Source organism: Oikopleura dioica, chromosome 2 (genome assembly GCF_907165135.1).
Source record: "Oikopleura dioica chromosome 2, OKI2018_I68_1.0, whole genome shotgun sequence".
NCBI lineage: Eukaryota > Metazoa > Chordata > Appendicularia > Copelata > Oikopleuridae > Oikopleura > Oikopleura dioica.
In genome coordinates this window covers 5326241-5350757 of record NC_137292.1, presented here as the reverse complement: position 1 = coordinate 5350757, position 24517 = coordinate 5326241, and the positions used below count along the sequence as shown (strand labels likewise).

The window sequence follows — 24517 nt, the reverse complement described above, 5'->3', positions numbered from 1 at the left end:
AACAGATTCCAAAGTAAATTAGTTTATTTATTATTAATTACTTTTCGTCAACAGATTCAGAACAACAGTTGCGAATTTATTCACTGGCAAATAATTGTTAATTCTTCCAAGTTCTTGCTTGACAGTGAGTTTTCTTGCGAATTACTGTAAAACAGTGTTAATTTCTATTGACAGTCGCTTTGATTTCTCCTAAGTCAGTTATTTTTCCGTGCTTGATTTAAGAATTTTTTTAGGAAGAAAGAACGCTTATCGTATCGTTTAGTCGATTTTATCCGGGTAGTAATTGGTACATTACGGTTATAAGTAGATCAACAGATGCTGATTTTTGTTATGTGAGTTTTATGTAAAAGAAAAGCGTCTTTAATTGAAAGAAAGGTTGGTCGGTGATCATTATTCTTATGTTAGAAAAAATAATCTTATAAACATATCAATCAATCTATCAATTTGATTATGACAAGTCATAAAATAGACTTTTTTCCATATAAAGCCCAAGATAACATCGATAACGCCGATGACGTTCCTTATTTTATATCTTTAAAAATAGATTTGATCAAGGCAAAAAGGTCTCTTTGTTAGCTTTTTTCTATAAAAAAAGTCGAGGAAGGGATGGTTTTTCCTTTGAAAGGAGCTTGATAAAGATTTTTTTAGAAAACATTGCCAGAATTGAATTTATGATTTGAGCGAGCAGAAGTTCTATTTCCTTGACAGTGTGCGCAGAAAAAAATAAATAAATGAGAAGTAATGAAAAATGAATTCATTTTGACATGTGTCAAATGTCGGAATTGCGCCACATGATGGACCATCGAGAAATAATTAATTGCCTCCTTTCCAACTATTTATACGGAGCAAGCGACCGCAAAATAAAATCAGTTTGCGAATTCTTAGTTTTATATTTTTGTTGTGGTACTTGTTGTTCGCAGCCTTCGTAAAATGCGGTTTATGCTGTTGTCTATCGGTAAGTTTCGATATAAAGGATAAATTTAACCTTTATTCTTCTTTTCATCAAATTGCTCTTTCATATTTTTATCAGGATCTTGATATTATTCGATAACTTTAAGAAATTCAGCCTTTTTCGACCAAATTCTTCTTTCATAAATACCATAGTGATACCCTTATTTTATCATGAATGAAGAAAGCTGACACCCTTAACTAGGTTCTTTGAACGCTAGAATTTTAAGCTATCAATTTATTTTTAAATTTTGAATAAAAAAATTTATTGTTATAAATTCTAGCATTCAAAGAACCTAGTTAAGAGTGCAAGCTTGCTATATTCATGATAAAATAAGGGTATCGCTACGTTATTTATGGAAGAAGAATTTTGTCGAAAAAGGTTTTTTTGAAAAGAATCTTTTATTGGCAAAATGGATGGTCTAAAAATTCATTTCAAGAAAAAATCAGTAAGATCATATCTTGCCATTTATTGCAATAATTTCAATAAAAAGCCGATCCGGGATCATCATCTTTATCTTCTATTTTAGCTTTTATATCTGGCTCTGCGGCAAAATCATCCGGATTCGGTATGTTTCAGGCGAAAAGAGGATGGCAGGATCTAATGCAATATCAAGTACGTTTTCTTTAGTCCCACCCTCAATAAATCGAAATCTAGCTTGGCAAAATTGAAGAAAATCCACAAATGAATCTTCGAAAAAAGCGACTGTTTGGCGTAATCGATGGTGCCAGCGATTTCGTCAGCGACCCAAAATTCTCAATTTTTAGCGATCCATCGTACTTTGGCGGCCGGAAATGATCTTTTCTGATTCCCGAGTTTACTGATTTTTGATTTTTCTTGAGAAATAAATTTAAAAATGAGGAGTTTTACGCAGCAGAGATTTTTGACCCTTTCAAGGCGGGTTAAGGGTCTAGCGCCAGGTTTAAAGAAGTTTAGAGGCCCTTGATGCTGATTAACTTGATTCAGGCGCGTTTACGAATCAGGGAATCAAGGGATATGCGACGCTAGAACGGCAAGAAGGAGCATTGGATTGCTTCAAAGAGAGGTTCGTGACTTTCAAATACATCCCTAGGTGAGCATTTGGGACCATTCCCAATGAAAAATATCTTGATTTTAGAGCGCTGAGGCGGTTTAACGACAGCTGGTGGAAGTGGGTTCCCGCTACGGCTTTAGGTAGGCATGAGTAAAACATACTAATGTCTTGGTACTTTTGAACGGAAGAGCTTTAAGTTTTGACATTGAGTCTTCCCCCCTTCAAATGTCATAGTCTATGAGTCATAGACTTCCTTTGGAATGACGGTAAAAATGGTTCTAAGTTAGAACGTCTAACAACGATTCTTGTTTTTATGCGGAATTTTTTTTTATAAAAAATTGCTATTCTTTCAGCATTTTTTTGGATTGAATGGTCGCATAATTTCAACGAACAGCAAAAACGAAAATCACCAGCGGACTACGAAAACGATGAGTAGCAAAAGACACTCGTTCCTATTTTTCTATTTTCACTTTTTTGAATGTCGCTAATAAAAATGAGAATCCTCCTCTCTTTTTCTGCTCTGGCGCGCCATCGCATTCCATAAAAAAATCCATATAAATAAACGAAAACGCCTCGAATTTTCATCAAAAAGAAAAAGGAAGAAAAAAGGAGGAAAACCAAAATGTTCAACCAGCAGCTTCTTTTCGCACTTTTTCTCCTCTTCCAGCAAATTTTCGCGTCTTCAAACAGCGATCTCCGTCGCAACGCATTCCTGTCCTACCACGGGAACACGAAGCAAAAACGCAGCATGCATGCTCTTCCCGGATCCGTCCAGGACCCCGCGGCACTTCTGGTCAACAAACGAAGACAGCACTATCTCCTCCGAAAATACTACGAAACATATCGACTTGCTCAATCTGTTGGTGTTGAAAAACATGTTGCTGACCATTACTACAACAACTATTACGGAAAATTCCTCAGGGAACCTTGAAGAAATTGAATCATGATTTTCTGTGAAATAAAATCTCCAAAATAAAGACTTGTTTTCATAATTAATTATTTAAGAAAAGGCTGCGAGACAGAATTAACGGTAAAGTAAATTGACAAGCGAGCTACTTCGTAATTCATGAATTTATCGAGGCTCCCAGACAACAAAAGCCAATATCAGAGTTGTATTAATGTATTTATGAGTTTGTTAATTCGGTTCAGAAGATGTTGGGTCGGGATTTTTCACTTTTCGGCGACGGATAACTTTTCGTTCTTTCGGTTCAGCAAGCTGTTGAAGGTTTTGTTCGACGTATTCTAGATTTTCACTGACTATTTTTTGATTCAAACGGATAAATTTACAGTCAGTTAGGCCGATTATCTTTGATTGCCATGATACCGACGATTTTGGAGGTTTTTCGACACAAAAAACCTCGAATTATCAGACTTAATGAGCTCACGAATCAGTTCCTGAGAAGATAAGCTGCTCAATTCTTTCGATTCGCTTGAGAAAATGGACGAATTTCTTTGTCGTCAGAAAATATGGTCGAAGCTTGTCCACTTCTTCTCTCACTGCTTGTTGATACTTGAGCCTGGCGATTTCATGTTCCAAAGCATTGACAACGAATAAGTCCATTACTTCATCAAGTTTATCTTGTTTTCCCTGCGCTTCTTCTTTTAGCTCTTCTTGGAGTTTTAGGAAATCAACTTGCTTCGACTCTGAAAACAGAAAGGTTAGGGTTAGGGCTAGATTACTGAAGGAGCTACAGCGTAGGTTACTGTACCTTTCATAGCATCAAAACATCGTTTAATCTCTTCTTCTGCTGCATCACTCCCCATGTCAAATCGAGCAAGGATCTTTTCGACGACGTATTTGAAGTAATTTGAAATGAAGAACTCTTTGCTTTCTTCCTTGATTTCAAGATTGGCATTTTTCTTTTCAAATCGATAAATGGCGAAGATGAACGGTATGAAAGCAACCCAAAGAAAAGGGATGAGGAAGGTGATCGTGATGCCTTTGATTGGATGCATTTCAACCCTTTTTTTAACGAAAAAGTAAATCCAAATTCTGGCCCGTTTCTGGCAGCGATCTCGAAATGAGCCGATTATGCCGGAGCAGAAAAATCCAAGAAACGCTTCTGAAAATCGACTCGTTCAAGAAAAACAGGTTTTCCACCCCATAAAGACTCTTCAAAATCATCAAGACTCCACAAAACGCCGCGACCACCATCAAAATCAGGCTTCTTAGCCCAATGAACATCCGCCTGAAAGCCAGGCAGAAAGCAGCAGAGCTTCTGACATCGATGAAAAATCGGGTTCCATCGAAAGCGGTGAAGAGAGAGCAGGCGAGGAGGATTTCGTGAGGGAGAGCCTTTCTTTTGAAACTGTCGATGACGTAGCATTGCTGCTCTTCGTATCTTTTTGGGACGCAAGTGCCTTTTTCAAAAGCTCATATATCTCATTCCCTGGTTCGAGAGTATTTTCTGAGCTGTTCCTAGAATTGATAAAAGATTCAAAGCGACGAAAAAGAGGAGGACGATGTTGAGAAAACAGCATGTTCGATTAGCATCGTTGAAGAACTCTCTTTCTCCGACAATGTACGCCTCGTAGAATTTTTCGAAAAGCAGGAAGAGGGCTAGAAGCGAAAGGAGCGCGACGATGAGAACAGATGAGATCGTTATTTCGTCGAATCGGTAGGTCTGGAGAAGCAGGGACGCTCCACCCGTGCTCTCGCTCAGGTGAAAATGAATGTTTCCAACTAAGAAGAATTATTGACCATATGAAGAATCATAAAAACCTGAGATGAAAGTAGCTGCATCAGATTGCCAGTGAAAATCAATGTCGTTTATTTCGCCAAACTCTTGAATTCCGAAGTTTCCCTCGCTTTCCAAAATTGTCTTGGCGACGGATCCGTTCGCAAATCTTCTCGTGAGCCTGGGTTTATTGATAAGAAGCGTTGAAAACTCTCCAATAAGAATGTTTTCTTTGAAAACTCCACGAAACCAGCTTTCGAAGGCGGAAAACGACTTGATATCAGAAGATTCGCCGTCGAAAATTTTCTCCAAAACTCGGTTTTCAACTGTCTTTTTTTCGAAAAAATGATAGTAAAAAACCGTTTCTTGTAAAAAATCATCAAGCGCGCTGAGATACATGTGATCTGAAGCCAGCAAGAAAGTCATCAAAATGAAGAGAACGAGATATTTGGCTGCCTCATGCATCCATGTTTTGAAAATCTCATCGAAGTCCTCCTCATCCTCTTTTGTCAAATGCGTTCTGAAGATTTTCTGCAAAAAAGTTCTTGTCATTTCTCTTCTCTAACAAGAGCTTTTGTTTGCATTTTTTCATAAAAATTAAAATTCTAGAGAAAAAACTGGCTTCCTTTTTTTTGTTTATTACAAAGTTTTTAATATTCAATGCTATGATTTTTTCTTCTTATGCAGTCTGGGGAGGAGCATAATTAGGGTTGATGATCCAGAGGTTAAGGTAGTCGGGGTGTCGGATCCATTTCATATGGGCGGTCTTCTGCAGAGCAGCGAGGAGCTGGCCTTCTTTGTTCTTGTCGACAACCGATCCTCGTCGCTTTTTGACCAAAGGCGCTAGGGAAAGGGTTTGAAAAGGGGGATGAAAATGCGGATTACCGGAGAGTCCTGCTTTCTTTTCCTCAGCAGGAGCGTCGGCGGGCTGTGCGGGAGTTTCTTCAGCAGGAGCTTCGACTGTAATTGCTGGAGCGGCTTCCTCGGCAGGGGCTTCAACAGTGATTGCTGGGGCAGCTTCTTCTGCTGGAGCTTCGACGGCGATCTCTGGGACGGCTTAAAAAATGATTAAAATTATTCTCTAAGTCTTTGTCTTACCTGGGGTTTCAGCTGCAGGAGCGGCTTCTTCAGCAGCTGGCGCGGCTTCCTCAGCTGCTGGTGCGGCTTCCTCAGGGGTAGGCGCGGCTTCTTCTGCGGCTGCCGCGGCTTCTTCAGCGGCTGGTGCAGCTTCCTCTGGAGCTGGAGCAGATTCTTCTGGAGCGGGGGCGGCTTCCTCAGCAGCGGGAGCTGGCTCTTCGGCAGCTGGAGCAGCTTCTTCTGGTGCTGGAGCCGCGGCTTCTTCTGCTGGCGCGGCTTCTTCAGCTGCGGCTGGGGCGGCTTCTTCTGGAGCGGCTTCTAGTTTTTTTTATAAAAATTGAAAATAATAATCATTTTTTGATTCATTTCTTTCTCAAAATATTTTCAAAAACTCGAATTTCTAATAATTAAATCCTGAAAATAAAATTTATTCAAAACCTGGTGCAGGAGCCTCTTCTGCGGCGGGAGCTTCAGCAGGGACTTCTTCGACCTTTGGCTCCTCGTCTGCCATATTTTCTCTGATAATTTTTATTTTACCCATTTTAGGAAAGTGCACGGAAAAACACACAAGTTTTCATGTTGAAGTTCGAGTTGAAAGAAAAGCTTTTCACATCAAGAATAATGAAAAAGTAATGAAAAGAAGGAGAAAAAGATACTTACAGCGTTATAATTGATAAGCTTCAGGGAAGCTCTACAAATCTTCTCTGTCTGATAAGATTGAGCCTCGACGAGCATTTTGTGAAAGCAAGTCCTCAAGGATTAGCGCCTTGTGAGCTCATATCAAGAGCAATGACAAATTACAAACTTTCTTGTCATGAATTTTTTCAGTTGATTTTTTGATAAATAAATTCGTGATTTTCTTCATTTCGTTTTTTTTTGTTAATTCTATCTTTTATCCAATATTCCTTCAGTAACATACGGTTCACACAATTTTTATTTGATTCATATTTATTTTCATGCAAAATCAAAAGAAAAACGGCTAGATACGAGAAGCTCCAATGATCTTGAACAGAATAAAGACATAAAACGCGATGAGAATGGTGAAGTACGCGTACCAGTAAGAATCCGCATCATTCGAAAGCGGCCAAAACATCGAGTGCACCACCATGCTTGCTGATGGAAAAAGTCCTCCGCCGGATGCTGACTAAAATTTCATAAACAACTCATTTTTTGAACTTCAACTAACCATATTTATCGATAAAAACGAAGCTCTCTCTTTTTCTTTTTTTCTATTTGACCGCTAAAAATATCAAAAAATATCTCGCAGAATTGAGTTCTAGAGATTTCCGAGCTCGGCAATCAGCGAAGAAAACCTGAGTCAGGGTCACCGCTCTTCTGATTTCTGCCCATTAATTTAACGCTGTCAATAAATCGTGCAATCTGTCGATCGGACAATCCCGCGGTAGAGTTCCAAGTGTCATTTCAATTTTAAAGAAAGTAACTGAAGAGAACATCAAAGAACAGCAGTTCTATGCTGAAAACTCCGATTCAAAAAATGAAGTTGAAGAAAGCATTTGTTGGAAGAGAAAGCGAGGCTGAGCGTGAGTTTACTGTTAATTGAATCGTTCAGAAATGAAAGAATTTAAATTAAAATTGAAAATTGGAATTATTTGCGCCAGTGAATTTGTCAATGTCAGCTCGTTTGTCATTTTTTTCGCCGCATTTTTTCCAAGAGACAATTGCTTTTCTCCAGTATTTTCCTATTTTGTTGTCTTTTTGGGAAATGATAAGAGGAAGGCGGAAAATTACCAAAGGTTTATAAACTTATATTCGAAAAACGTCGGATCGACAAGAATGACGACAAATTTGGCCAAAATTTTGGTCGAATTCAAGACCAACCAGAAGGCCAATAAGATTTCAGAAAAACAAATATTGCAAAAAATCAATTTTTGTCGCAAAAATTTTTTTGAAATCTTATTGGCCAACTGGCGAAATCCTCTGGTCTGATTGGACTAAAATTCGACCAAAATTTTGGCCAAAATCGTTGCGTTTTTTGTCGATTTGGTCGAAAAAAAATAATTTCTTGAGAATTCTCATTCATTTTTTATGAATAAAATGGGGGAGAAAAACATGCAGATTTGTCAGAATAAATAAATGTTTTAGCATCTCGTTAAGCCAATTTAAATTATAGGAAGGTCGATCAAGTCGTGCAGCGAGCATCACAATGGGCCGACAGTCCATTTCGGTAAATTGAAGAAGTCACTCATCCTCAAATGGAGAAATTAAACTTGAAATTAATCTCCTCGTAGAGCTTCTCCCGGGACTCACAGTTATTGTTACGGACGATCAACAAGAGAGAAATACTACTTCAGTAAATTGTCAACAATGAAAAAATATATCCGCACAAAAAAAAATCGACAATCAAAAAGAAAGATAGAATGTTGGAGAGCATAATCGAATCGTCAAAACGCTCGAGATTTTCAGCAATAAAATCTCAGCCGACAAAAGAAAAGATCAAATGGAAACACGAGTTGTTGGATTGGGGCTCTAGGTCTGTGGTCTGAGAATTTCGAAAATTTTTCTTATCCCTTTTTTGACCAATGAAAGTTGTCCGAGATGTTTATCAGGAGACGGGAGCTTATCCAGCCATTAGCTTTTCCAGCCATTAGCTTTTCCAGCATATTAGAATTTCCAGCAAGGCTGGAAAAGCTAACGGCTGGAAAAGCTAATGGCTGGAAAAGCTTCTTTCAGATTGATATTTTTCTAATGAAAATATAGTTTGATAAAATAAGTACTTTTTTCATTAAAAAGTGTATTTACTTTGTGAAATATCATAATTAATTAATAATCGTCGATTAATATAAGAATATAAGAATTATCGAGAGATCGTTTTCTGAGAAACACGTACGCTCCGAAATCAACAGCCATGCTCGCAGTACCAAAATCGGAACAAGGAGTACCAAAAATCCCGACCGCCTTTGAAACCGATCTCTCGATAAATTTTATACTAATCGACGATTATTAATTAATAATGAACCATTATTAATTATATTACACTAAGACGTGCTTTTTTAAGGTTCACCAAGTTTTCCAGCTCACTTCCGCCTTATAGACCCCCGAACACCATACGGTATGGTCCATACCTTTTTAGAATCAGCAGAAAATTTTAAGAACTTTGACGGTTTAAAATTCTAGAAAACTCCACTTCCGGTCGATTCTAGAGCCGGAAGTTGACGAAATTTTGGTGTGATGGTAAAGTATGACCTGTCAAATTGATGCTCGGAAGATTTTGAGTCATCCTATAATCAATGTATATAATCAATGTATCAGAAGACAGAGTCCCAAACGTGGTCAAACCGACCGGCAAAATTATGTAAAAAAGGCGTAAATTGATGAAATTTTTTCATTTTTTTCGGTTGGTTTGACCGCGGTTGGTCTTTATTCTTTTCTAAAATGATAGGAAATCGTCAGATCAGCAATTTGATAGGTCAAACTTCACCATGACACCTTAATTACGTCAACTTCCGGCTCTAGAATCGACCGGAAGTGGAGTTTTCTAGAATTTTAAACCGTCAAAGTTCTTAAAATTTTCTGCTGATTCTAAAATTATATGGTGTTCGGGGGTCTATATGGCGGAAACGGGCTGGAAAACATCGTTAACCTTAAAAAAGCACGTCTAAGTTAATACACTTTTTAATAAAAATAGTACTTATTTTATCAACTTATATTTTCATGAGAAAAATATCAATCTGAAAGAAGCTTTTCCAGTATATTAGCTTTTCCAGCAAATTAGAATTTCCAGCAAGGCTGGAAAAGCTAATGGCTGGAAAAGCTAACGGCTGGAAAAGCTAATGGCTGGAAAAGCTCCCGTCTCGTTTATCAGCGCTTGGTCTCCCCTGCGTTTTTCTCTCGGATTTGAGAAAATCAGATTTGTTTCTAAGAAAATATCCAGGTAAAACAGGGATTGCCTTGTTCCTCGTTGAGCCTCTACATTAGTCCCCTTGTTCATCCTTTGGCCGCGTAGCCTTTCTTTCGAAGATCGTCTGCCAATCAGGATTCCTAAAGTGGCCCAAAAGTTAACGAGGGCTCACCTGCAGGAAGAGCCGAATGAACAAGGCCACCCCTATTTAATTTTCTTCCTATCCCCTTCCTTGAAAAACCTTCAGAGATAACACGATCAATGTCATTTTTAATGTGCATCTGCCCCTGCTCCTTTCCCCTCTTCATCGGCAGAACTCGTCATCAATTACGTCTTTCGCGAAATATCGATGGAAACTTTCTCAACGACTACATGACCAGTTTTCTTTGCTTCTGGGCGGTGCTTGTTCAAATGCACGTAGAAATAACTGGAATACACTGATGAGCATTTTGTATTTTTTTTGTTACAGGAAATCATTCATAATAAAATTTCTCATAAGTTCTTCAAGGCCAAAGTTTCTTGAAAGGCGTATTCCGATTCCAGTGCTTCGTAAAAACCTGAAAGATATTGAAAATTAAGGAGGTACCAACGTTAGAAGTTTACCTAAGACAAAATCGTTCGTATTCAATTCTTTTCGCCTCGCAATTTCTCAATTCCTTTTCAGCGTCTACTCTTCTTTCTCGTTCAAACTTGAATTTTTCCAAAATCTTTTCCTTCATTTCATCTTTTCCAGAGTTGATCAAGACTGGAAACACTTCCAAGTCCTTCTTCACCGTCTTTTTAGCTGTTAAAAGAGCCTCCATTTTTTGCAGTTTTGAAGCGAGCTCGTTCATTTTTTCCCTTTGTTGGTTGATCTTCATTTCTTCATCGGCAAATCTTTCTTCAAGCCTTTCAGCTCCTTCTTGCTCCGATTCTAGCGAGCATTTGAGCCGTTTATTCTCCGATTTTAGCTTTTGAAGCTCGATTTCTTTCATTTCTGAAATCTTCTTTGTCCGTTGTAAGCTTCGTTCTTCTGAAAGGCGTTTGTCCTCCTTGATTTTAGCAAGCTGATTTTTCAACGATTCTAGCTCTTCTTTCAACTTAGTTTTTTCGCCTTTCGCTTGGAGGAGTTTTTTGCCGCAGGATTCGTTTTTCTTTACCGCAGATTGAAGCTTATTTTCTAGCGCCTCTTTTTCTTTATTTTGATTTTCGAGGAAGGCGGCTTTTTCGTCCGTTATTTTTGAGAGTTCTTGAGCTTTTTGAAACAACAACTTGACATGATTTTTTGTCGATAAAATCGTCGACTCTTGGACTTGAATTTCGCTTTCTAGCTCTTTGAAACTTCGCTTCTCGATTTTTAGTTCTTCATTTTTTTGCTCAACTTCTTCATCTTTTTCTTCCAAAAGCTCTCGGAAAAGCCGTATTTGTGAATTGAACTGCTTCGCTTGTTTTTCAAGAAGAGATGATTTTTCCTCCTCTGAGTTTTTCAGCCGGTCCTCGAGATAGAAGATTTCGTCTTCTTTTTCTTCCAACAAATTGCGGAATAAATCCAAATGATTTGTTAAAGACAGTTGAAGGGCTTCAGAATCTAAAGCTGGGATTAGTTTGCTGAGTAGAAAACCTGAGTCAGGCTTCAAACAGCCCTTTCAGGGCCCTGACTCAGGTTTTCTAGGCAGATTTCCGAACTCAATTGAGCTAAAGAAAAAAATATTTTTCAAACCTGCAGGTGGCGCTGTTTCAGCTTGACGAATCAGATCTTGAGAAAATGATGAAAGAAGATTTGATCGTCGGAGATTTTCATTTTCTTCCATCAAAGAAGCAAGTTTTTCATTATTTTCAAAAATCTTCGTTTCAAACTCAGAAACTCTCCTGCTCAGGATTTTCTTCAGCTCTTCCGGGAGAAATTCGTCCAGCTCTAGAATAAGAAGGTTAAAAGATTTCTTGATTAAAGCTTGATGAAAATTAAAGATCATAATGAGAAATAAAGTAACTGAAACAATCGCTTATTCATTTCCTCCTTTGCCAAACTGAAGTGTCAATACAGTAGGGTCTATTTTTACTTTTTCTAAATGAGTAGAGGTTCGGAAACGTCGAAAATGAAGAAAATGATAAAAATCAAAAGACCAAAAGCAGGAGATCCAGAAAAAAACAATGAAGAGAGAGCAACCCAAAGTCGGACTTCGTTACAAAACTCGTTTGTTATGGAAACTTTTGTGAAAATACTAGTTGCGCTGATTGGTGCCATGGCTGTCATAATACCGTCTGTTTTGGTATCAATGAAGGACTCGAAAGAGATCTCTCCATGCGCCAGCGAACCTTGTCTCAACAATGGAATCTGCTCGAGCGATGATAGAGGTTATTCATGCCTGTGTCCTGAATCTTTTACTGGAAAAAACTGTCAAAATTCGATAACAACAACGACCACAACTACTACTTCAGCGATTGCTACTTGCAATGTACGAGTTTCGGCCAAAAATTTCAAATAAAAAATTTTTTAGACTTCAACTACAAAATGGAAACGAGCACGCTACCCAGGAGATCTGCCCTGGGCGTATACAAGAAGTAGCGCCCACGGCGACCAGGGCGAGTCTGGCGATCTCGTTGTCGCTCCGTGGCAAGTTGATGCCCTTGTCAAGCTCGGTTACGATGCTGACAAGCTGAATATTTACCAGAACGCACCAAGCAGACATAGAGTTGTCAGAGGTTTAAACAGCTGGGCTGTAAAGTGGAGCGAGACCGACTCGGATGGACGATACGTTGTTCCATATGCCATTCAAGATACAGTTCCAAAAGAAAGCTGGCAGCAAATCCACGATGAGCTCGCCGACCTGACCAAAGCCATGGGATGTCTGAAATTCGTGTACGATGGAGCCTTCTCGAACGACATCGGTGTTCACATTGTTGGTGAGACCTCGGACAGCACTGGTTGCTGGTCATTCATCGGTGTTTGTGAACTCGACGATTGCAGCAATGGCGTAAGTGGAATCCATCCCGGATGGCAAGCACTTCGACTCGAAAACTCTTGCATCAGTGGCGGCGGCATCCATCACGAGTTCCTCCACGCTCTCGGCTTTCTCCACGAAGAAGATCGACCAGATTGGGCTGACCACATCACCGGTGGAGATGCTGTCGGTGCCATCAACGAAGATGAATGGATTGACAGTGGCCATCCCTTCGAGCCGGCTTCCACTCTGATGAAGACCGGGTACACCCTCGTCAACGGCCGCAGCTACGCTCCTCATCACCTTCTCACCACCACCGATGCCGAGCAGGGGCACGCTCTCTACTGCGAAGGCAAACTCGATACCCACCCGCTCGTGCCGCGATCAAGGTGCCTTGAGCCAGATGTCGTTGGCGTGATCCGACCGATCTTCGAGCACAGATTCTGCGATGGCTTTAGGGACTGTCTCGACGGAGAAGACGAAGATAACCGTCTCGCTGATTGCTTTGAGGAGGCGCCTAAAACTGCCCTAGGCTGCTGCTCCTCTCTTTATGTAAACTGGAATGGCGTCGGATCTTGCGTCGCCTGTGGGACATACAACGGCAAGGATTTTTATCAATGCCCAGGTGACCACGAATGGCTCGGAGGGATCCGATGGGAGACGGAGAAAGGATGGACTGTCTGCGACTTCCCTGGGTGGGGTGGATGCGATGCTCCGTGGGCCTGGACAGGGGCCGAATCAGACAACGTCTGCTTTGGCGACAACGGAGAATTATCCGCTAGCTACGTTTTCCCGTTCGGAGATCATCCAGAAATAAGCTTCAGCTGCGAACCTGGAACCGAACCCCGAACAGGAGAACATTTTCCATGCGCTCATCATGATTGCGCTGACAACGAACGATGCGTCAACACTGCTGATAGATCTGGGTTTACCTGTGAGTGCAGAGACCCCGTCAAAAGCCCTTGTTGTGCTGATAAAGATAATGACTGCGCATCATTGGCTGCGAGCGGCAATTGCTCGAAAAATCCAATGTACATGCGAGAAATGTGCAAAGAATCTTGTGGGCTTTGTCCTACTGCTACCACTACGACTACAACTACTACCAGTAACACTGACGCCTAGCTATCGGTAATTTTATAGAATCTATCATCCAAAATAAGGAATTTTCAAATTTCAGTTCTTCCGGAAGAAATTCGACCAGCTCTAGAATGAGAAGAAAAATTAAGGGAGTGCACTCGGTATTTGCATAATAAAAATTTACTCGGATTTCATGTTGTAAAAAAATGTTTATTCATTTCCGGGCAGCAAATGTTCTATGTTCCAAATATAAAAAGATCTAAAAAGCAAGAGATACCAAAAATAACTTTTTCGAATCAGCGAGTTCTGAATTCATAAACAGAAAACAGTATAAATAGATTCCTTTTTTCAGCTCATTATTTGAGCTAAGAGAGACAGATATTCGGAGATGACTTTTTTCCTTGATTTAATTTTGTTGAATTTTGCCGATGCAAGAGTTTTTATCGACGGAGAGAAAATTTATGGCTTTCAATGCTCTTGGAATGAAGATTGGTGTCCTGGCCAGGGATTCTAAAAACTTCATCCTTTATGAAAACTAATTAACAAATGAGAATCCCCTTCGAGCTGGAAAAATGATCAGAACTCGAGTAAGTAAGACTTTTTTTAAAAATTCGTAAATATGAATTTCTTTTTTTTTCAATAAAAATTAAAAGAGATACGATTCGAGCAGAGATTTGGCCAATCTTACTCCGCCCTTACTGGGGCAAAATCAGATCGGAGTGGCGAAAAGGGCGGATATCTTGTGACTGGCAGTCGAAACAAGAAAAATATGGATGGAGCCAAGATTTTTTCCCCGGAAGTTCAAATTACAGACAAAACCTACTGTATCGAGCTCTTTTACTTGGCCTACGGAAAGGCGCTTTTTAGACGATCCCTTGGGCTAAAGGAAGGGCGAAAATTGGCAGTTCAAAGCGCTAGAATTCAAATTTGAAGCCCAAAAAAAGAATTTGAACAAAAACGAAGAAATAATCATCAGCAATCTTCCCAAAAAATCCGTCAATAATGAGCACTGGATCGAAGTTCGTCTAGAAACTGAGCTTCCAGAAACTTGGAGATGGGGGAAAATGCAGCTCTTTCTCACTGTAACTCGCGGTTTTAGCTTTGCGTCAGAAGTTGCCTTCGATGATATTTCGCTCAAGCCCGGAAAATGCCCGAAAAATGAGAAAAAAGAGCAACCACCGCCAACTGCGAGGACTTATCTCTCTCCAACGCCAACAAACCAGCCCGCAAAGATTGAAGTCGTGAGAGAATACAACCCATTTTTCACCCTGAACACGCGAAAATGCTCGATCTCATCTTGGGATGGAAAGAAAATGATACGAACAGAGGAGACCTACAGTGTCCAGTTTCACCTTTGCTGCGGAAACAAACTTGTAAGCCGAAGCGCTGGTGATAAATGCTGCGAAGGAGCACCTTATTATTCCAGGAAACAAGTTTGCTGCGGCGGAAAAGTTTTTGAAAAACAAAATGGATATTCTTGTTGCTCAGAAAAATATGTTAATGATGGGCGAGTCTGCTGTGGCGGTAGTGAATTAAAGGAGCCAGCGAAAGAAGGTTGTTGTTCTGGAAGTTCGTTTTCAAGGGATGAAGCTTTTTGTATCGAGTAAGTCGGAAATGAATAAGCTAGGGTCAGGCCCAGCGGAGATCGGAGGGGGGTCCTGTCTGATTGGCTAATGGAAAAAATACTTGACTGTGATTGGCTAAAAGGGCGCCCCCTGCCAAAAGATATTGCTTTTCCTGCGGGTTAATTTTCCAATCGTTTTTAAGAAATCGAGTCGTCCAAAAAGCCGAGGTCGATGAAAACCGATTATGCGGAAACAATGATTTCAAAATCCAACTCGCCCCTGACGAAGCCTGCTGCAACGGCAACGCTTACAAATCCCTTCTTTTCGGCTGCTGCTCTGGCGGTTTTGTCTACGACCTGCGCTACGAAGAATGCAACGAGTGGGGCAAACCAAAAAAGCTCAATTTTTACAAATCGCTTCAGCCGAAAATGCAGCTTGGAATGTATTTCTTTTCCTATACTCCCCAATAAACAAACTAACCTGAAACTGGCTCGATGACTCTTTCAAAATCGGGGCTTTTGTCGATTTTCCCGAGTTCTGCAGAAAGCGACTTTTCAATTTCGAAATCGCGGAGATCCAAAAGCTCTTCTGAAAGTCGCTCGTTTTCGTCATGTGATTCTTCGAGCAGATTTTCTAGTGTTTTGATTCGATCTTCCATGAAGTGTTCTTTCTCGGCGAGCTCGTTTTCGTGCGACCAAATGAGTTCCTCGAGCTGGATTTTTAAATTTTTGTTTTCTTTTTTGAGATTTTTCGCGAAGCTGCATTCTTTCTGAGCAAAAAAGGGTTGAAAAACGATCATTTTTTTATTTTCAAAACTGACCTTTAATTTCTTCATTTCTTCTTGTAAATCGTCGTATTCAAGACTTTTGTCGACATAATTGACGTTGATGATTTCAAACTCATTTTGCAGGTTGTCGTATTCTTTTTGAAGCTCTTCAAATTCGGCTCGCTGAACATGAGACTTTTGAAGCTCAGATAGGGTTGTTTGGAAGTCTTCTTCTTTTTGAGAAAGTGATTGTCGGATCGATTCTTCTGATTTTTCCAGCTCCTCCCTGAAATATTCAGATTGCGCTGATGATGACGAAGTTTATAAAAGATGCTTAGAATTCTCGATTTATGGCAAGTATGAAGTTGAAATGACCTTAACCTCTGTTTATGCCGTAAATAACATTTTCGTTGTAATCTGAAAGCTGTAAAAACTATGAACTGCGCTCAAAAGTGTTCAGAAAATCGTTCCATCTCAGACTAGCCACAAAAAATCAAAGATCGAAGAGATTTGAAAAATGAAGTTTGAACAAGTAAGATTTTTTTTTTTGAATTTTGAGCTAAAAATTTCTAAGCTTCTTATTTTGCTCACAAGTCTGCCGTTTCTGAGAGTCACTGCCATGGCTGTTTGGGAAATAAACTGTTCTTCCACAGATGATTGTGCTCCTTTCAATGCCTACTGCGTTACGACCGAGTTTATGGAGTTGATGGGGATCCAGCCCGTCTGCGCGTGCTACTTCGAGCTCGGTCACGTGATGAATACTTATGCTGAGCCTGTAATTATCAATGGCTATGCTTTGACAGGAGTCTGTGAAGATTCATCAAGTAAGTTCAACCTGTTTTAAAACCTGACTCAGGTTTTCTACACAGGTTTCCGACCTCAAAAGAGGGAACGGACAAAAAATTTCGACAATTTTCGTGAAAATTTTCAACCAATCAGAAGCCTTGATTCGGGGCACCGGCCAATCAGCAGCCAAGGAGCCGCCCACGCAAAATTTGTCGAAATTTTTTTTGCCACCCCCTCAAAAGGCCCCATGTCATGTGAAAACTTACCTTATCAATCTTTCTTCCTCAAACTGATGCTCCGTCCTTAGCAGCTCTTCCCTCACAGACTCCAATTTCGAGCGAATCTCCAAAACCGTCTGCTCACAAGAATCCGCGATAAACGCCTTCTCTCTGTTCAAATTCTCCGCTTTTGATCGCAACCTCGTTATTTCTTCCCTCAGCTGCTCATTTTCCAGCTCGCATTGATCAGCTCTTTGGGTCTGTTTGTAAATCTCCGCGCTTAGTTCGTCGTTTAGCGAGTGTTGATTTCGGAGCGTGTTCATTTTTTCCATGATTTCTTTTTGGCGAGATTCCGGCATTTTTTGGAGGATCTCGATGAGCGATTGTTGGCTACAGATTTTTTGATTTGAGCATCTTTAGAATTGCTTACCATGAGGAGTGCTGAACAGCGCAGAAAATGACCACATTTGAAATAGCTCGCCAGTCTTCGATTGAGGCCTTTTCCAGGCTTGATATCAGTGGAATTTCGTCTCTTCAAAAAGGTCTCGAAAATTCTAGAGCGAAAATATCATGTCAAAAGGAGGACCCTTATTTACCGGTTTTCTAATTTTTTGGCTCGAAAAAGCAAAAAAAGTACAATAAATCGACCGAAATTTTGTGTCAATATATTCTCGAATCTCATTGGCTCACGGACCAAAAGCGACCATCTGATTGGTTAAAATTTGACCGAAATTTCATCAAAATTATCTGATTTTATTCGTCGATTTTGCCCAAAATAAACATAGTTTTTTTGAGATTTTTCCCAATTAAGTAATTTCTTCAGTAAAGATTTGAATTTTTGAGGCCTTCCTTAGAAAATTCATCGAGTTAATAACCACATATCTCTTCAACTTATTAAGAAACAGATTAAAGTTTCCCTTGTCCAACAAAAACACACACTGGCCAAATCCACTGTCCATTTGGAACATAATATCCACCAAATTTTCGTAAATATCATTTTCGCTCGGATTCTCTGATTTGTCTGTTAGAAAATTTACGATTTGCTCCATATGGCATGTGCTTAGATTTGTGTTTTCAATCGCGCTAGAATTTGAAGAGAAAGGGATGAAATGAGTCAAGGGCGGGCTTATCAGCTGAGGATGAAAAAGAGTCATCAATTTTTTTTAAAACTTTGACTTTTATTTACAGAAAAAAGGTTGAAAAAGGCATTGAGCTTATTTTTCGTCAAGATTTTTCATCCATTTCTCGACCGGCAAACCGTTAAATTCGTCAAATCGAGAAATTTCCGCGATAAATTGTGTCATTGTGCGAACATCCGAAGCACATTGCCGGCAAGTTGAAGGGATCTCTGCTCCATTTACTAAGAAAAAATTGAGATTTTCGGCAAAAAAAGAGGGGGCTTTACGGTCAAATTGTTGATTGTGGCACTCTGTCAGCTCATTGATTCCGTGGGTCTTGTTGTTTTGTTGCTGGTTGATTTGGCATGCGGCGAATTTTTGCTTGCATTTTGCCTCGATAAAGTATGATTTTCCTCCTCTTCTTCGTTCCACTACTTGGCAGACCTGAAAGTTGATGATTCGATGGCTCTTTTTTCTGGCCTACCTCGTGGTCGTAGCAGTCGACTTTTCTTCCCCATTGAAGGCAGTCAATGGCGGTTGTTCCTCGGCAGTCAAAACAGGTGTTTTTCTCGACATCCGAAAGATATCGTTTTTCTTGATCTTCTTCTGAGAGGGGAAAGATCAGTCTCTCCTCGCTTTCTTCTGTTTTTCCGAGCTGGAGGTTGTCGATGGGGCGATCTTCAGAGCTCTCACTGCCTTGAGTTGGTCGGTCTGACCAGTGTTGGGTTGGAGTATCGTCGATGAGGTCGTCCCAGTGGGAGATGCTGTCCGTCAAGTTTCGGAGGTTTATTCTAGAGAAATGTTTATGATACGTGGGATGATGGGGTTTCAACTTTTAGAAATATGTTGTCAAAGGAATGCCTAAAATAAGTTATATATTCGAGAGGTTTGGCTATCCTCTTATGCTTTGTTTGAATAAATTTTTGAGTCTAGAATCTAGAATAATTTTCCGAAATTTAGAAAAATTGCCAGAAAAAAGTCCTTTTTTCTCGACTTTCGCAATACCAAGTTGATACCCTTAATCTTTATGTCGAGCTTGATAGCGTCTCTCTTGAGTCATGAGTCATGATCAAAGCTTCTGAGGAGTAAATTAAAGACATACCTTTGAGCAAAAGAAACGCTAGAAAGCAAAAAGCCGGAAATTTTCATTTTTTCTCAAAAAATATATCCTTTTTGAAATGTGATGGTAGAGAGCAAAGCGCTCACGATTATATACGCAAGTCCCTGTTTGGTCTAAACTCCGAGTTATGCTTATTTCAAGGGCTAAGCTTTAAGTAATAATATGCATAACAAAGTTTGTTTAACGAGTTATTTCTTTCCCGGCATTGGACCAATCCTTGCCACTCCGGAAAAAAAAGTTTATAAATAAAGTATTTAAAAAACTTAAATACTCAAAGCAAATTTGGTCGGATTAAAAATTGTACAATTATCAAGCGGAAGTTTCAGAGATAAAGCCTTGTTTCTAAGTGAAAATTAATGTCAACTCTGATTTTTTTCCGAATCGTTTTAAATGCTCTATAATTAAATTCTCTGACGAAACAATGCTCCATGCATCCGCTAGAAAGAGCTCATAAAATCAGCATTTTTACTGCTTTTCTGCTCCTTATTTCGTAAAAGAAAGTAGAGATATTCAAGGAGAGAATGTTATTTCTTCTACTTTTTTCAGCAACGACAGTAGCTGGGCAAACAACTACAGTAGCTCCGCTGACATATGCGGACAGCTGCTTGTTGTTTGAGGTGAATTGCAACTCGACGACGGCGGATTTGACGTTGAATACCACTTGCTTTAATGAGATAGACAGGGCTTTTGGTACCGATTTGACCGGGCTAAACATTGCTAAAACAAAAGGTACAGTAGCAACCCTCCCCTTAACCCTCATCTTTGTCTAGAATTCGATTCCTCCGCGTCCATCCCGACCAATTGTGTTCTAAACAGCACTTTGAACGTCCCATACGCTGATTGCTTTACTTCTTCTGGTGGAAGCTCAGGTACTCATCCATTCTCTAATATCTTACGCTAAAATGTAGTGAACTACACTGGATATGTCCAACACGCAGCTACAGTCGACGGCGCTACAGTATTTTTTTCAGATGTTCAAGAAATCACCTGCGAAAGTGTCTCCCTCGATGGGTATACTTCTTCGTCTTCGGTTACCAAAGATGGTAAGGAAAAGATGATCTGATAGGGCACTAATTGATGATAATTCTAATATTCTAGCGATGACGATTTCGACTGTCACGACAACGGGCGAAATTCCTTTCAATACAGTGTTTTCTTTCAATGTTACAGGTAATCTGAAGTATAAAAAAATACAAACACCATAAAGTTGGCTTTATTTATTTCTTTAGGATTTTCTCTAAATTTTATAAAGCTGAAGTAAAAATAAAATTATCTTGACGATTTTTGGCCGTATCCAAATTTATTCAAAACTGTGAGGTTGAATATCGAAAAATAAATATTAAGTTTTCTCAAGATTTTTCTCTAGGTGGAGACCGTCTTGGAGAAATGATGGACGTCAAGGTGACCCACGATTCCTCGGACAGTTTCTTCGTCGACCTGACCGACTGTACCCTCAATCTCGACTCCGCTTCCTTCACCATTCTCACCAACAAGTACAGTCCCCTCTCCATCCCTTCCTTCAATCTTCATTCTAGAGCAGTGACAACGACCGGAACAGCCCTTCACGTCTCCCTGGTCGGAACCGATGCCCTCCGTTTTCCTCGAATGACGACTTCGACTTCCCAAATCGACAAACTAGATATTTCCTGCTCAATTTCCACCAGATTGTCTTAGCTATTAAAATGCAAAATAAAACATTTTCTCCAAAACAAGGCGCGAATCCGGGCCATAAAAGTAATTGTCTTGCCAAAAAATGGAAATGCGAAAAGAGGCGTCTCATAAGAAGTGTGGCCCAGCGAGGCAAACACGAAATACTAGAATTTAAATTTTTTTTTTGCAATTTTCTTATTTTCATAAAAATGGATCGGCATTCAGAGGTTCGCAGAAATATAAGAAATTTTGAACAGTCTGAAAATAAGTGTCAAAAATCGTCAATTTGGAAAAGAATACGAAAAATATTTAGGTCAGTTTTTGGACTAAAATTAAGCGGGTGGCGTCAGGAACCGACAAAAAAATCGATAAATTTTGCGTGGGCGGCTTATCGGCTTCTGATTGGCTGGTTTGCCAAATCAAGGCTTCTGATTGGTTGAAAATTTCCACGTAAAATTTGTCGAAATTTTTTGTCAGTTCCTGACTCCTTAAAATATTAGGGGGGTTTATATTCAATTTTGAAAGCAAATTTTTAGCTCGAAAAAAGAAAAGTTCGAAATCCCGATTTCAAGAGAAAATTTCGAAGATCTCCGAGATGATGCCTTTTACAAGTAAATACCCTTATTCTATGTTCAAACATGAGAGTTCTAGATTGCAAATCGCCAATCAGATATCTGTCCACAACGTAGAACAAGTCAACCACAATCGAAAAACGTCCATTGCAATAAGAAACGGAGGCAGGTGGAAACGATCTCAGCTCCGGAAAGAAAATTCAGTCGATTCTGAGTCGACTTCTCATCTTTACCCATCTCAGTATGCGTTTTTCTCGATCCGAAAATCCATTTTTTCTAGGCACACGACCCCTTGCTCGATAAAACGATCGCTTCGATCGCTAGAACGACTTTCCGGCTTTGACATTTCGACGGATAAAATCAATTCTGGCTGCTCCAGCAGCGCCAATTTCAATTATCAAAGACGACAATCGCTCAAGAGGTAAACCGTTCTGTATCCAAAACACTCTAAGACTCTCAAAAGAGTAAGAGGATAACAAAACCAATTGTTCCAAACGTGAAAATATTGAATAATATTTTGAACTAAGTCCTTTTGAACTTTGCCTTGCTAAGAACCGTTTTTTTCATATTTGGGCTCGCAAATCTATTAACAGAATTTGAGACAGGGTTTTTTTATTATTTAAAATTTCAAAATAAAAAGCCGCGTAGCGGCTTTTATTAATACGAAGCCGCGAAGCGGCTTTGCAAAAATTATTAAATTTATCGAATAATTATATTAAGAACCTCAGAAACCTGAGTAAGAGTCTGATAATGGCTTCAATGAAAAGCCGCGTAGCGGCTTTTATAAAAATGAAGCCGCGAAGCGGCTTTGCCAAAAATATAATAAAAATTTATTTTATAAAATAATTGATTAAGATAATTTTGGCAAAGCCGCTTCGCGGCTTCGTTTTTATAAAAGACGCTATGCGGCTTTTTCTTGAAGTTCATTTTTGACCCTGACTCAGGCTCCAACACAGGTTTCTGAGCAAATGAAGAATCCTTAGTATTCCTTTTTAGTAATTATTCTGGACGAGTGACTTTTGAAAATTTCGGATCCTCCCAACGACGATTACTCAACAAAAGCATAAGCTGATCAGTTGAAGAAAGAAGACGCTGCTGTTGGAAAAGTTCAGGGCTACCTCTTCCTGCCTTCCTGCCTCGTGACAAGATTCAAAAGTGATTGATTGCGAGAAGATTATTTATGTTTTCGCTGTTTATGATCTTTGCGCACGCTACTCGTTCCTCATACTTTGAACAATAAATTTTAAATTTCATTCGAAAGAAAATAAAACAAAAAAAAAACCATCAAACAAAAAAAAATACGTAAAACGTCCCATTTTTACTCTCATAAAGAAATAAATGTCAAAATGTCAGCCTTGGAAACTCCTTTTTGACATTTGCCTTTCCTTTATTTTCGCGTTGTCAAACAAAAACTGAAGAGGAAAAATGAGAGAGACGGGAGAACCGTCCGAAGAATTTTATCAAGAGAGAATACAGGTTTCTTTCTTCGTGACTCCCTTAAGGGGGAGGTCGACGAGAATCGGGATTTCCGTGACCAAAAATGCGGGAAAACCAGATTAAAAAGGCAAAATCTGATTTTACTGGTGAATAGAAAGGGATTGAAAAAATAAACCGGCAAAAACTAGAAAAAATTTTGGCCAGAAAAAATCGGTCAAAAATCCCGTCAAAGTAGGGCCTTTTTCGGCACCAAAAATGGTCATTTTTTTACAATTTCAATCATTTCACCCCCTAAATCTAATTTTTATCAAATGATTTTAGGCTCAACAGATTCGGGAGGATCTGTACATTCCAAAAATATATGATTCATATCCAGACTATGGGTATAAGCGAAATTACGATCACCCCGGAAAAAATTCTCGTCGACCCCCCCCCCCTTAATTTTACCCCTTAATCGGGGCCTTAGTAATACTAAACTGCACATTCTCTAGTGTTTGGATTGCCAATGCATTGGAATATTGAAACGAAGTGGCAAGAAAACTTACCTCTTTCCCGAGTCGGTGTTGGCTTCTCGAAACATTCATACTCAAAAAGCAGATTTGAGCAAAAAATTATACAAGAAAAAAGTAAATGGGTCAGTTAATATCGCAAAGCATGGATTTTCAACGAACCCGCAAAAGTATACCTACACAGTTTTTGGCTCTCTTTTTTGGATTTCCATCATGGTCTTAGCGAATTTTCAATCACTCGAGAAATCGAAGGGCAAAACGACGTATCTGACTTCAACATGCCATCGAAGCTATAAAAATTGCATTCGATTTGAATCAATGGACATTTGCGGACATTTGATGAAGAAATGCTTCGAAACCAAAAAATTCATCCTCCCACAGCCCGTCGCCAAAATACCGCCCCTAGAAAACGAAAAAATGGTGTTTTCTGAAGAAGAAAACGAAGTGAATCTCAGACGATGCAAAAAGAAAAAATTCTACGATGCAAAAGTCTGCCGCCATTTATGCTCAAATACACTCATTTTGAAATCAACGAAGACAAATCCAATTTCCCCATGCGAGTCAATTTGCTTTGAGCTGACTAGATCTTTTGATTTTGCTGGAGAAGTTTGTCCTGGAGAAAATTACTGTATAAATGGCTGCCCGTGCCCGTTCTATAATTGTGAAAAGTTAAATGACGAGCAGCAGTTTATCCCTGTCTTCGACTTGGCCAGAAATGATTCTCAGAGCACTGAAATCGTCGACAATATACCACTCGAATTTTTTGATCTCACGCGGCCTGAGCAATCTGCTGTCAAAATAATGGCTTCTCAAGAAGACGATTTTGCGCATTATGAATGTTTTTGAAAACCGGAGATTGAGCCCCTAACCCTAACCCTAAGTTCATCCCGTCTCAAAAACATGAAAAGGCGATTGGCGCGACGTTCCTAAATGGTGAGCATTATTTGGTGGATCGAAAAGGCAATATGAAGCGGGTCCGGGAAAATGGCATCACTTCGCTTTTCATTAAAAACCGCTTTGATAGGTATGATTTTTCGCAGACGAAAAGGTAAAATCTTCGCTAGTAATTTCGTCTTTCACTATGGCTCGTCGATTGGGACTCACGAGATCACCATCAGAAATAAAGAAAAAGAAACGACGGTCTTTTCGATCGTTGCGATCTGCTCTCCGATTGAAAGAAAA

The 24517-nt window shown here is 39.6% G+C and overlaps 8 protein-coding genes across 8 annotated transcripts; 4 read left to right on the top strand and 4 right to left on the bottom strand.

The window, feature by feature from the left end:
- Window positions 1-251: 251 nt before the first annotated feature.
- Window positions 252-2584, top strand: LOC145700614 (cytochrome b-c1 complex subunit 8-like). Its single transcript, XM_081777909.1, has 6 exons — window positions 252-955; window positions 1479-1564; window positions 1607-1869; window positions 1916-2021; window positions 2067-2122; window positions 2336-2584. The coding sequence occupies exons 3-6, from the start codon at window positions 1806-1808 to the stop codon at window positions 2416-2418; spliced, it is 309 nt and encodes a 102-aa protein (XP_081634035.1). The 5' UTR covers window positions 252-955; window positions 1479-1564; window positions 1607-1805; the 3' UTR covers window positions 2419-2584.
- A 779-nt stretch (window positions 2585-3363) lies between these two features.
- LOC145697874 (uncharacterized) lies at window positions 3364-4275 on the bottom strand. Its single transcript, XM_081775080.1, has 2 exons — window positions 3692-4275; window positions 3364-3626 (listed from the first exon to the last, which is right to left on the bottom strand). Exons 1-2 carry the CDS (start codon window positions 3936-3938, stop codon window positions 3364-3366), a joined length of 510 nt encoding a protein of 169 aa, XP_081631206.1. The 5' UTR covers window positions 3939-4275.
- A 1019-nt stretch (window positions 4276-5294) lies between these two features.
- Window positions 5295-6459, bottom strand: LOC145700613 (uncharacterized). The gene is made up of 5 exons (XM_081777907.1): window positions 6398-6459; window positions 6176-6255; window positions 5759-6055; window positions 5546-5716; window positions 5295-5503 (listed from the first exon to the last, which is right to left on the bottom strand). The coding sequence occupies exons 2-5, from the start codon at window positions 6246-6248 to the stop codon at window positions 5340-5342; spliced, it is 705 nt and encodes a 234-aa protein (XP_081634033.1). The 5' UTR covers window positions 6249-6255; window positions 6398-6459; the 3' UTR covers window positions 5295-5339.
- A 3575-nt stretch (window positions 6460-10034) lies between these two features.
- LOC145697873 (uncharacterized) lies at window positions 10035-16960 on the bottom strand. Its single transcript, XM_081775079.1, has 6 exons — window positions 16956-16960; window positions 15980-16211; window positions 15640-15928; window positions 11296-11490; window positions 10200-11163; window positions 10035-10153 (listed from the first exon to the last, which is right to left on the bottom strand). Exons 1-6 carry the CDS (start codon window positions 16958-16960, stop codon window positions 10060-10062), a joined length of 1779 nt encoding a protein of 592 aa, XP_081631205.1. The 3' UTR covers window positions 10035-10059.
- LOC145700612 (uncharacterized) lies at window positions 14553-15686 on the top strand. The gene is made up of 2 exons (XM_081777906.1): window positions 14553-15197; window positions 15362-15686. Exons 1-2 carry the CDS (start codon window positions 14659-14661, stop codon window positions 15627-15629), a joined length of 807 nt encoding a protein of 268 aa, XP_081634032.1. The 5' UTR covers window positions 14553-14658; the 3' UTR covers window positions 15630-15686.
- A 1126-nt stretch (window positions 16961-18086) lies between the features above and the next one.
- Window positions 18087-19211, bottom strand: LOC145699776 (uncharacterized). Its single transcript, XM_081777040.1, has 4 exons — window positions 19150-19211; window positions 18532-18838; window positions 18335-18491; window positions 18087-18289 (listed from the first exon to the last, which is right to left on the bottom strand). Exons 1-4 carry the CDS (start codon window positions 19194-19196, stop codon window positions 18144-18146), a joined length of 657 nt encoding a protein of 218 aa, XP_081633166.1. The 5' UTR covers window positions 19197-19211; the 3' UTR covers window positions 18087-18143.
- A 477-nt stretch (window positions 19212-19688) lies between these two features.
- LOC145697872 (uncharacterized) lies at window positions 19689-20841 on the top strand. Its single transcript, XM_081775077.1, has 6 exons — window positions 19689-19896; window positions 19938-20036; window positions 20076-20210; window positions 20266-20337; window positions 20534-20660; window positions 20703-20841. Exons 1-6 carry the CDS (start codon window positions 19689-19691, stop codon window positions 20839-20841), a joined length of 780 nt encoding a protein of 259 aa, XP_081631203.1.
- A 123-nt stretch (window positions 20842-20964) lies between these two features.
- Window positions 20965-22640, top strand: LOC145699008 (uncharacterized). The gene is made up of 5 exons (XM_081776252.1): window positions 20965-21130; window positions 21354-21428; window positions 21469-21630; window positions 21670-21810; window positions 22386-22640. Exons 1-5 carry the CDS (start codon window positions 21027-21029, stop codon window positions 22459-22461), a joined length of 558 nt encoding a protein of 185 aa, XP_081632378.1. The 5' UTR covers window positions 20965-21026; the 3' UTR covers window positions 22462-22640.
- The last annotated feature ends 1877 nt before the right edge of the window (window positions 22641-24517 follow it).